This window comes from Mus pahari, unplaced genomic scaffold (assembly GCF_900095145.1).
Source record: "Mus pahari unplaced genomic scaffold, PAHARI_EIJ_v1.1 scaffold_4630_U1_1, whole genome shotgun sequence".
NCBI classification, from domain to species: Eukaryota; Metazoa; Chordata; class Mammalia; order Rodentia; family Muridae; genus Mus; species Mus pahari.
This window is the reverse complement of record NW_018392335.1, coordinates 84582-96501: the sequence shown is the minus strand read 5'-3', so window position 1 is coordinate 96501 and position 11920 is coordinate 84582. Positions and strand designations below refer to the sequence as shown.

General features: G+C 36.1%; 1 protein-coding gene across 1 annotated transcript in view; it reads right to left on the bottom strand.

The window, feature by feature from the left end:
• Positions 1–810: 810 nt before the first annotated feature.
• The window catches only part of LOC110314956 (solute carrier organic anion transporter family member 6A1-like), a gene marked incomplete at its 3' end in the record, with an annotated part of 87157 nt that continues 76047 nt past the window's right edge, over positions 811–11920 (bottom strand). Inside the window, exons 12-13 of the mRNA XM_021189139.1 lie at positions 3344–3408; positions 811–948 (exon numbers count right to left, since the gene is read on the bottom strand). Of these exons, the coding sequence (XP_021044798.1) occupies positions 811–948; positions 3344–3408 (203 nt within the window). The remainder of the gene's footprint in view (positions 949–3343; positions 3409–11920) is intronic.

Below are 11920 nucleotides of genomic sequence, written 5' to 3'. Positions count from 1 at the left end.
GCTCACAGTCAGCTATTGGATGGAACACAGGGCCCTCAATGGAGGAACTAGAGAAAGTAACCAATGAGCTGAAGGGGTCGGCAACCCTATAGGTGGAACAACAATATGAACTAACCAGCACCCCTAGAGCTTGTGTCTCTAGCTGCATATGTAGCAGAAGATGGCCTAGACAGCCATCATTGGGAAGAGAGGCACCTTGGTCTTGCAAACTTTATGTGCCCCAGTACAGGGGAACGCTAGGGCCAAGAAGTGGGTATGGGTGGGTAAGGGAGCAGGGTGGGGGAGGGCATAGGGGACTTTCGGGATAGCATTTGAAATATAAATGAAGACAATATCTAATAAAAAATTGAAAAAAAAAAAGTTCCACCCCTACTTCAAAATGCCACACCTATTAGCATTGTCACTCCTTATGTGCCAAGCATTAAAACAGATGAATGTCTGCATGTAGGAAAGTGATAGCTGTTCACACCACCAGACAGATGTAATGGTTTTGTTCAAATTCATCTAATATTTAACATTTACTCTCAAAGTCATAGAGAAAATAAATATGCATGCAAATTAGTAATCACACTAAATTTATAATAATTATCACACATTTTTTAAAGTATAACATAAATCTAGAGGGCATTTAACAGAAAAATATATACATTTATGTAACTTATGTATTACAAATTCATAAAATATTTTCTATATAACTATATAAGTCTTTAGTTATCCAAGTACTTATTCACATTTATTACCTTGGTATAAACAGTTAAAAATTTTAAAATCAACTTTTTTATACAAATGTGTACAATTCACATCACTTACATATTGTTAGAAATGTGTAGACCAGTTGGGTTTTTTTATAGATCCAACAATTTACTTTAATTCCACATTCATCAATGTCCCAGAAACTACAACATAAAGCTGATGTTTCTGCCAAAAATATTGGCCCAGGGACAGCGCCTATAAAAGAAGTCAATGATTAGAAGTACTTCATAAAAATCAGGATGAGAATAATTTCTACTCAACAAACACACACACACACACACACACACACACACATACACACACATGTGCACACATACTTATATGCACACACAAACTCACACATACACACACACAGACACAGACACACACAGACACACACACACACACACACACACACACACACACACACACACACACACACGATCCTCTAAAGAAACTATTTAAAATTCTGCAAAAGTCTTTTACCTACTTGACAATCAATATCCTAATGCTTGTATGTATACCAATTAGCATTGTACTTTATAATGATTTTAGAATTCTGTTCATGGTGTTGTTTATAAGATATCATAAAGTAGTTTTTTTTGCATTTTCAGGGAATATTTAGCAGACATATTTACAATAAATGAACTGTACTACTTGATTTCTTACTCCCATCATCTTTAAATACAGATAACTGTGACATTTTTAATGAGCATAAGTGACTTCATACTATTATTTGATTGCATTCTCTTGTCTATGTCACTTGAGAATGCTTCTCTTATTCCGGGGAATATATTCCAAGTATCTCCAGTGGATGTTTGAAACTGTATGTTGCACAAACCTGTCTATATCTACATAAACACAAAGACCCCCCATACCATGACCCTCTGCACTGTGTGTGTGTGTGTGTGTTAAATGTGGTTCAATGTGCTGCTATCAATTAAAACACATCTTCTTTTCATATCTTTTATTTTAATTTAGCTTTATTTTAATTTAGCTCAATAGCATGTGAGATCATAAATCTTCTATCATTCTCAGTTTTGATGGACTCATTCTCTATTTCTCCTCCCTTCATCTCTTTCCCATCCTTTTAAAACCACAGCATCTGGTATTTCCCTCTGTGTTTTCATATTACATGAGTTTTATTATTCTTGTTTATATACTTTTACTCACACTGCAAGATCTTTGTTGCCCATGTTACTTATTCATGAAGACTTCATTTTCTCTAAGGCTTCCCTGGCCCTTCTTTTGCTGCTCTATTATTTCACTCCCTGCCTGAACCCCTCTGTTTCCTACATTCTCCTTCTCTACTTTCATCTCACCTACATTATGCCATCCCCCCTCCCCAAATGCATCCCATCAAGCAATGGGCCATTTCTAGTTTCAATGTGCACCTTAGATTAAACCTACAAATGATCAGAAGCTAGGATCCATATATTAAAAGAACATTTAGAATTGTATTGTTTGACAAGAATGACCTCACTCAATATAATTTCTTTAGGTTATATTCCATTTTCTTGCAAGTTTCTCAATGTCACTGGTAAGCAAAGGTATACTTTGTATACGTATGCATTCGCAGGGTGTATTCATCAGCTTATGACCATCTAAGTTGCCTCCATTCCTAGCTGTAATGCAATATAAAGTCAATGAGCATGAATATGGGATATTTATATAATAAGAAATCAGTAACTTTGGTTATATGCTCAAGAGTGGTAAAACAGGGTCATGTGGTAAGAATTATTTCCGAGTTTGAACAGCTGTGTCCCACATTTGTAAATAATAATCTTCATGAACACACCTAATATTATGTTAAAATCTCAGTGTCAAACACAATTTTCCTCTCTGTTGATTATTGATCAGGGAGGTTGTGGAGGCACTTGAAACAACATTTACTATGGTCATTGATAATAGTACTACCACATCTAGATGATAAGACCTCATTATTGAAGACAGTACACACTTTGGTTACAGGACACAGAGAAAACAACCTTGAAATCTCTCTGCTGACTAATGTTCATAGAACTGGGAGAGCTATTCAGGCTGATGGATAAAGTAGGGTATTATTCATCTACAGTACAAAGATTTCAGGCAGGTAGTGCTCATGTTGCAATGGTGGCAAGCTTGTTTATATGGACAACCTACTCCTTTCTTACTGAACTACAGAACTACTCTGCAGGAGTCAATACATGAGTACTACTATAAATATGGTCAAAAACTATGATGAGGGAAAATATTTCACAGGACACAATTCTTATGGCAACCTACAAGCATACATCAACAAATATAGTATTATACTGAATATGTGGCTATTTTATATAATCTATATAATTTATCAAATCTATATAATTTAATTTTTGTGTGATGATGAAGACACTTTGGCTCCAAATGCAAGGCTAATACAATATAATTGATGCCTAGTTTGTTTAATTGGATGACCTTTATTTTATCTAATTTCTTTATGTATTTACTTAGCTTCTACATATTTCAGAGAAATTTCATATTCACTTTTTTATCACTTTACACTATTATTAATTGAAGCTTAAATATACATGAACCTTTGCACATCAAAGACTAACAATTTTGTACATTAAATATAGTTGAAAACACATACCAATGAATCTCCAAATTGTAAACATCACACCCAGGCTCATTGAATTCCAACTGGTAGGTACACTTCTGAAAGCAAATAGCAATGATCTTACCTGTGAGTGTCACATGCTAGGTTTATGTTTTAAAATGCATATGTCATACTTAATTAATACTACAAATATTTAGCTGGTTGACAAAAGATCAATTTGGCCTATGAACACTGAGGATATCTATTCATTTACCCATTATTTAACATGACTAAAAACTCAAAACCTATAATTCTTTCCATGGGAAAGAACTTTATGGATCAAATCTGCCTGAGCCACCTTTTCCTGAAACAACTCAGCTGTGTCTAGCTCTCACGTTTGCTTTCCTCCCTCTGCCAGGTATGGAATTGCTTAGAGTCCGTTTCAGCGTTGTTAAGTCCGCCCTGTATTTTCCTAGTTTGCTGGTTCTGGTGGATTCTATACTCCATAAATTGTATCAGTAAGCCTACACTTAATTTTCTGGCCTTCGATTGAGTTCTAACTGAATGGCAATTTTAGTGAAGGAGAGAGCTTAAGCCTACTCTTTACTTTCAGGCTTCTACCCATGGTTACTTGGGGTGAGTTAGTTCCACAGAAGTGTGTCTTCCTTATGAGAAATCCTCTCTTACTCTCATTTTCTGCAGAGCATGGGGGCTGCATACCATACTATGAAATGGCATTCCTTACATCCAGCCTACATTTGGTTGCAACTTTATTTGATTTTACTTGAATCATCCTTATTTCTGGGTTTCCCCTCTTTCATGTGGTACCCTTATTATATTCAAAACTCCTAATTAAATTAAATGAAAAAATAACTTTACATCATTTAAAAGAGGAAACACTCACCCACATGAATGGAAACAAGTCTAATTTGTCAAGCCATACACAGAAACACGTCATTAATGGTAGATAAGGATTGTTGGGAAGAATAAATGTTCAGTAGGAACAGATAAAATGGTAAAAAGAAAAATCTAAAAAGTATTATGTGCATTCATGAGTAAAAGTTAAGATATTTTTATTTCTTTTCTGTTTTTTTTTTAATTTTTTTTTTTACAAGATAAGGTTATAGAGATTGTTACAAAATTTTTCAGTGCCCCCTGATTACAGAGCCCCCAAGCTCTCTTGTGTACTAGTCCTCTCTGGGACATCCAGTTACAGTACACCTAAGCACATTCTCTTTCACTGAGGCTCCCAAAGACTGTTTAGTTAGAGGAAGTTGAATCAAGGCAGGCACACTAGTCAGGCTCCACTTGCTAGCGGATGAACATGAAGACCAAGCTTCACTTCTGCTACAAATATGTAGGGGCCTAGGTCCAGCTTCTACATGCTCTTTGGTTAGTCCTTCAGTCTCTGAAACCCCACGGACCCAGGTTAGTTGACTCTGTAAGTCTTCTTTTGGTATTCTTTGCCTTTCCAGCTTTCTAACTTCCACTCTTCCACTGTATTTCTGATTGAAGACATCAAATATGTGTTTAAGAAGAAACAGAAATTAGATCTGCATTTTAAATCAACACCTTGTGCTTTGTGACAAATATGCATCAATTTTCATTTTCTACATACAGATGAGCAGTTAGACCACACTATTTATTGAATATACTGTCTTTTGTCCATTGTATATTTTTGACTTCTTTGTCAAAGATCGAGTGTGCATAAGAGTGTGGGTTTATTTCAGGGTCTTCAATTCTAATCCACTGATCGACCTGCCTGTCTGTGTACCAATCCCATGCAGGTTTTATCACTACTGCTTTATGGTACAGCTTGAGGTCAGAGATGATGTTTCCTCCAGAAGTTCTTGAATTGTTTAGAATTGTTTTCCCTAGCTTGGGATTTTATTTTTCCATATGAAATTGAGAATTATTTTTTCCATGTCTGTGAAGAATTGTGTTGGAATTTTGATAGGGATTGAGTTGAATCTGTAGATTACTTTTGGTCAAATAGCCATTTTTACTATGTTAATCCTACCAACATTAGCATTGGAGGTCTTTCCATTTTTGAAGGTCTTTGATTTCTTTCTTGAGTGGATTGAAGTTCTTGTCACACAGATCTTTCACTTGTTTGGTTAGAGTTACCCGAAGATAATTTTTTATTATTTATGACTATTTTCTTATTATTTATTCTTATTATTTATGACTATTTTCTTCCTCAGCCCATTTATCATTTGTATAAAGACAGGCTACCAATTTGAGTTAATTTTATATCCAGCCACCTTGCTAAATTTCTTTATCAGTTTTAGAATATCTCTGGTAAAATTTTTTGGGTTCACTTATTTATACTATTATGCCATCTGCAAATAGTGATACTTTGACTTTTTTGTCAATCCGTAGCCCCTTGATTTCCTATTGTTGCTATACGTAGAATTTCAAGTACTATATTGAATAGGTATGTGGAGAGTCCAAGTCGATGAAGAACCTCAACATAAAACCAAGTACACTGAATCTAATAGAAGAAAAGGTGGAAAACTCAATGGAACAGGGGTAAATTTCCTAAACAGAATGCCAATGGCTCAGGCTCTAATATCAAGTTTTGATAAATAAGACCTCATGAGACTGAAAAGTTTCTGTAAGGCAAAAGACACATTCAATAGGGCAAATACACAACTTACAGATAGGGAAAAAAAATCTTCACTAACCCCACATCCAATAGAGGGCTAACATCCAAAATACATGAAGAACTCAAAAAGCTCACATCCAAAACATAGAAGAACCCAATAAAAAAATGGTGTAAAGAGCTAAACAAAGATTTCACAACAGAGGAATCTTGAACGGTTGAGAAGCACTGAAAGCAATGTTCAAAGTCCACAGTCATTAGGAAATTACAAATCAAAATGACTCTGAGATTCTACTTTTCACCAATCAGAATGGCTGAGATAAAAAACTCAGGTGGGAGCATGCTGGTGAGGGTGTGGAGAAAAGGAATACTCCTCTATTGCTTCTGGGTTTGGAAACTTGTACAGTCATTCTGGAAATCAGCTTGGAGGTTCCTCAGAAAATTGTAATAGATTTACTTTGAGCATATATTCAAAAGATGTCATACCATGCAACAAGGGCCTGTGCTCCACTATGTTCATGGCAGCCTTATCTGTGATAGCCAGAAGCTGGAAACAACCAAGATGTCCCACAACTGAAAGGATAAAGAAAATGTAGTTCATTTACACGATGGAATACTATTCATCTGTTAAGAAGGAGTACATCATGAATTTTTCAGGCAAATGAATTGAACTAGAAAATATCAGCCTGTGTGAGTTAACTCACACCCAAAAGGACATGCATTGTATGTACTCAATAATAAATGGATATTAGACAAAAAAGTACAGAGTTCCTAGGATACAATCCACAGAATTCAAGAAGGTTAACAAACAGAAAGGCCCAAGTTAGGACGCTTCAGTCCCAACTGGGAGGGAGAAGAAAACAATCAAGGGAGGCAGAGAGAGGGAGGAATGTGGGTGGGAGAGAGGGGAGGGAGAGAGGAAAAGGGGAACATTGTCAGGTATGGTTTGCAAGGGTGATGGGAAGATATAGGAAGAATAACTGAGGGCAAGTACAATTAACAGAAGAAATACACAAACTCAAGGGGAGGGTGTTGGGATTTAGGGATAACCTCTGGAATGTACCTGAGACCTGGGAGGTGAGGGATTCTCAGGACTGAAAAGGAGGGACCTTACATGAAACGCCAACAGTGGGGAACTTGTAGAGTCCACCTCCAGGAGAAAGGCAGGACGTTAAATGGAGAGATGGGGTTGCCACCCCACAGTCAAAAATTCTGACCCAGAATTGTTCCTGTCTCAAAGAACTGCATGGGCAAAAATGGAGACGAGACTGAGGGAAATGTGGCTTAGTGACTGGCCCAACATCTTAAGGGGAGGTTTCAAGGCCTGACACTATTACTGATGTTGTCATGTGCTTACAGACAGGAGCTTAACATAGCTGTCCTCTGGGGGGACCAACAAACAGCTGACTGAGGCAGATGTAGATAATTACATGCAACCAATGGGCTGAAGACTTGGACCCCTGTGGTTGAATTAGGGAAAGGCTGAAAGAAGCTAAGGAAGAGGGTGACCCATAGGAAGACCAGCAGTCTCAATTAATCAGGACCCCTGAGTTCTCTCAGAAACTGAGCTACCAATCAGGCAGCATAAATGAGCTGGTCTAAAGCTTAGGACTGCCTGGTCTGGCCTCAGTAGGAAAAGAAGGGCCTAACCCTCAAGAAAAACTTGAGGCCCCATAGAAATTAATAATAATAATAATAAAAGCCATGAAACAAAAGAAAAAACCCCAGCACCATGTAATGTCCCTTCACTATTTATTTCCTTATATTAAATTTGAACATTATCCAAATTGACTAGTTTATAAAATTCAACATTAATATTTATGATTGTTTCTTAATTCGTGCCTCTATCTTTCAGAATTTTAAATATAAAATGAATGCATACCTAGGGGAGCAAAACAAGACAAACACAGCTGCAAACCTTGATGTGTGTATTTTACACCTGGCCTCTTTTTACTGACATATACCCCCTCTCCTTTATTTCTTCTACTCGTCTCAAAAATCTATTAAAAGTTATCACCCTAATTACCTTTTAATGCTTGCAACATTTATGTAATTAATTAAAACTACCTGTTTCTGAATTATCCTGCTCATCATGGATTGCAAACTATGTTCATTGACTGTAGTTGACATCATAGTCCTATTTAAAATTTCTTTCATTTTGTTTTTATTTATTCATTAAAAACTATTATTTGTATAGGGACTTATTTCAGTATGTAGCCCTGGCTCACCAGAAAAACACTGTGTAGATCAGGTTGGCTTTGAACTCACAAATATCCACCTTTCCTTCTCTCAAGTGGTCTGTTTATAGAGATACACTGCCATGCACTGCAGTTTCTTTCCTTTTTATTATATATGCCAATTGCACAAACCAATGACTTCTGAGTATCTGATGTACTCACTTTCTGTTCGTTGTATGTATGTATGTATGTATGTATGTATGTATGTATGTATGTACTTATTTATTTTTATAGGCAGTCTCATGCTTCCTAGAATGACAACAAAGTTCCTATGTTTCCATGTTTGACCTTGAACTCCTTATCCTTCAGCAGCAACCATGTAAATGCTGGGATTAGAGGCATCTACCAACACTTTCCAGTTTATTTAATGCTGGATATCACGCCCAAGTCTTTGAGTATATTTAGTAATTACTCTCCAAACAGGAGTCCAGTTAGTTGATCCTCCACTTCTTTCTACCAGTTTTGTGTGACTCTTGTTTTCTTAGGACCTAAATATATTAAAGATACATCATTAATATATTTCTTGAGATCACTGTAAAATGTAATACAGGCCCTTATATTTATAAACCTCCTACCTACAAGTGACTTTTGTTTTGAATCTAAAATTTGTGTCTAAAATCATTTGGTAACTTGTGTGACCCAATTTCAGGCTTCAAACCCAAATGATATTTTCTCTATTGATATGGAAAACCACAGTTAATTCCTCTGTGATATAAGAAACTTTCTTCTGAAATTCTCCTACTTTAAATGAACTCTATTGCCATCCATAAGATTTTGAGATTTCATGAAATGTCATGCTTTCAAAGATTATATGTTCATTTACTGAACACTTTTTTCTGTTATATTGAAAATTGTTTTATCAGAGAAATTCTGGGCATATTTCTTGTCTTCTGTGACATCAGTTTCACAAGACTCAGACTGGCCTTCTTATATTCAGCCCTGATCCCAAAACATTCATCTCAAAGGAGAAACCTTATACTCTGATCAGAATTATGTAGAGAAAATTCATGACATCTGCAAATTCTAAGGTGTTCTTCATATTTCTTCTTCTTTTCTTTTCAACAAATTCACTGAATAACCTAGATTGGCTTCAAACACACAATGTTCCAACTTTAGTACTCAGTGTTGAGATCAACACAGTTATGTCATGTTTGTTTTTTGTTTCTTAGAAACATTATTGTGAACATGATAGCTGAAATTCAAGTATAGCTTCAATTTGTATAGATGTAATTTTAAATTTTTCTGTTTTATCATCTCATAACCTACAAAATACATGTATGTGAATGCATACTGTGTTTTATTCCTTTTTTGAATCATTAGGAAGCTGAAGACTCAAAATCACATTTCAGGAATATAATTGTCTCTCTACTGAGAACATTTATTGGATATTTCATATCTACATCAATGAAGTCACATTATTCAGTAATAATTTATATGTGTGCCTTTTGTGAGTGATAGGGGGAAGGAGAGGGAGAGGGAGAAGGAGAAGGAGGGAGAGAGAGATGGTTTACTGCTGAGGTCAGAGGAATCCTTTCAAGATATTGTATATTTCCATTCTCCATGTGTGTTCTAAGTTATTGAACTCTGGTTTTCAGACTTGATAGCTAATATCTATACTCACTTAGACATTTCATCAACTCAAGTATGGGTTCTTTTTCATTTCTCTTCTTTGAATATTATATTTTCATTAATAGAACTGTTCTTTTAGATGCCCAAATGGGAAGCCTGAATAAGATTCTAGATGTGTCCATATCCCAACAAAGTTTGAACTCTCACCCTTTTAACACAAATATTTTTCAAACCTCCAAATACTTATGAAATTAACTCTAAATGTCACTATTATATCCTCAGTTTCTCTTTTCTCCACTTTCCACCTTGAACCTTTTTTTCCATACTATGATAAAACTACTCCATTAAGATGCACATTTAAAACAATGAATTTATGAAATTCTTAGACAAATAGATGGAACTGGAGGATATCATTCTAAGTGAGATAACTCAGTCACAAAAGAACAAACATTATATGCACTCACTGATAAGTGGATATTAGCCCAGAAGCTAAGAATACCCAAGACACAATTTGTAAAATACATGAAACTCACAAAGATGGAAGAACAAAGTGTGGATACCGCAATCCTTCTTAGAAGGGGGCACAAAATATCCATGGAAGGAGTTACAGAGACAAAGTTCAGAGCAGAAACTGAAGGAATGACCATCCAGAGACTGCTCCACCTGGAGACCCATCCCATAAATAACCACCATACCCTGACAATATTGCAGAGGCTAACAAGAGCTAGCTGACAGGAGTCTGATAAAGCTGTCTCCTGAGATAAAGCTCTGCCAGTGCCTGACAAATACAGAAGTGGATTCTCACAGCCATCTATTGGACAAAACACAAAGTTCCCAATGAAGGGACTAGAGAAAGTACCCAAGGAGCTGAAGGGGTTTCCAGCCCCATAGGAGGAACAACAATATGAACTAACCAGTAACCCCAGAGCTCCATGGGACTAAACCACCAGTCAAAGAATCATGGACTCACGGCTCTGGCTGCATATGTAGCAGGGAATGGCCTAATTGGTCATCAATGGGAGGAGAGACCCTTGGTCCTGTGAAGGTTTTGTGATACAGTATAGGGGAATGCCAGGGCCTGAAAGCAGGAGTGGGTGCATTGTGGAGCATGGGGAGGAAGGAGAGGATAGGGGATTTTTGGAGGGGGAAACTAGGAAAGGGGACAACATTTGAAATGTAAATAAAGTAAATATCTAATAAAAAAGACAAAATTTAAAAAATGCACATCTGACTCCAACCCAAGTCCTGGACAGGCTGGGGCAGAAGGGTAATGTGTTTGAGGCAAGCTTGGGTTGTAAAGCAAGACCTTATCCACCAAAACCAATACAGAATCAAATACTTCAACTACAGCAACACAGAGGATAAAACAAAGCATGTACTTCTCCAATTTCCTTAGTCTTTTGTAGAGAAATTATTTTGACACATTACATGTTATGATTAAACCCTCCCCTATTTTCCCTCCCTTTTAGTTCCTTCTTACTTTCTCTCATGGTTTTTATTTTTTCATCAAACTATATTTGCTTGGGTATTCCACGGTTTCTGTCTCTACATTCACTGCACAACTGAGAACATGTCAGAAGTAAGCTATTGATTTTCTCCTTTGGTCAATCTTTACTGGATAGTCAGACCACTGACATCCTTGATAACCACTCAACAGATTTAGTTTAGAATAACACTCTTTTATTATGGATGTAGAGTAAAAATGGGCTTATTTGGGCTAAACATATTCTGGACACTCAAATAAGTGGCAAATTTCGGGTCATTTAATAAATTGGAACTGTAAAAGTTACTGTGGTCCTTTGTTGTTGACACTTATGATTTCTCATGACCCAGCTGTTAATGTAGAATTATAGTTAAATACACACACTAATAAGTCAAATTTACATCTTTGCTCTGCTGCACTGCCGGGATAGCATTTGAAATGTAAATAAAGAAAATAATAATAAAAAAAAAATTTTGATACTGTAAAAGCAAAATTTGATAAATGAACCTTACCAACATTTAACAACAAAAATAAAAATGTAGAACTCAAGCTATTTCTCCAGCACCATGGCTCTGGCATAATACCATGCTTCCCACCAAGATGATAATAAACTAAACCTCTGAAATTGTAAGTCAGACCAGCTAAATGATTTTCTTTATAAGAGCTTTCATGGTGTCTCTCCAAAGCAGTAGAAACTGTAACTAAGCTAATCACTTTCTCATTAAAATAAGATATAC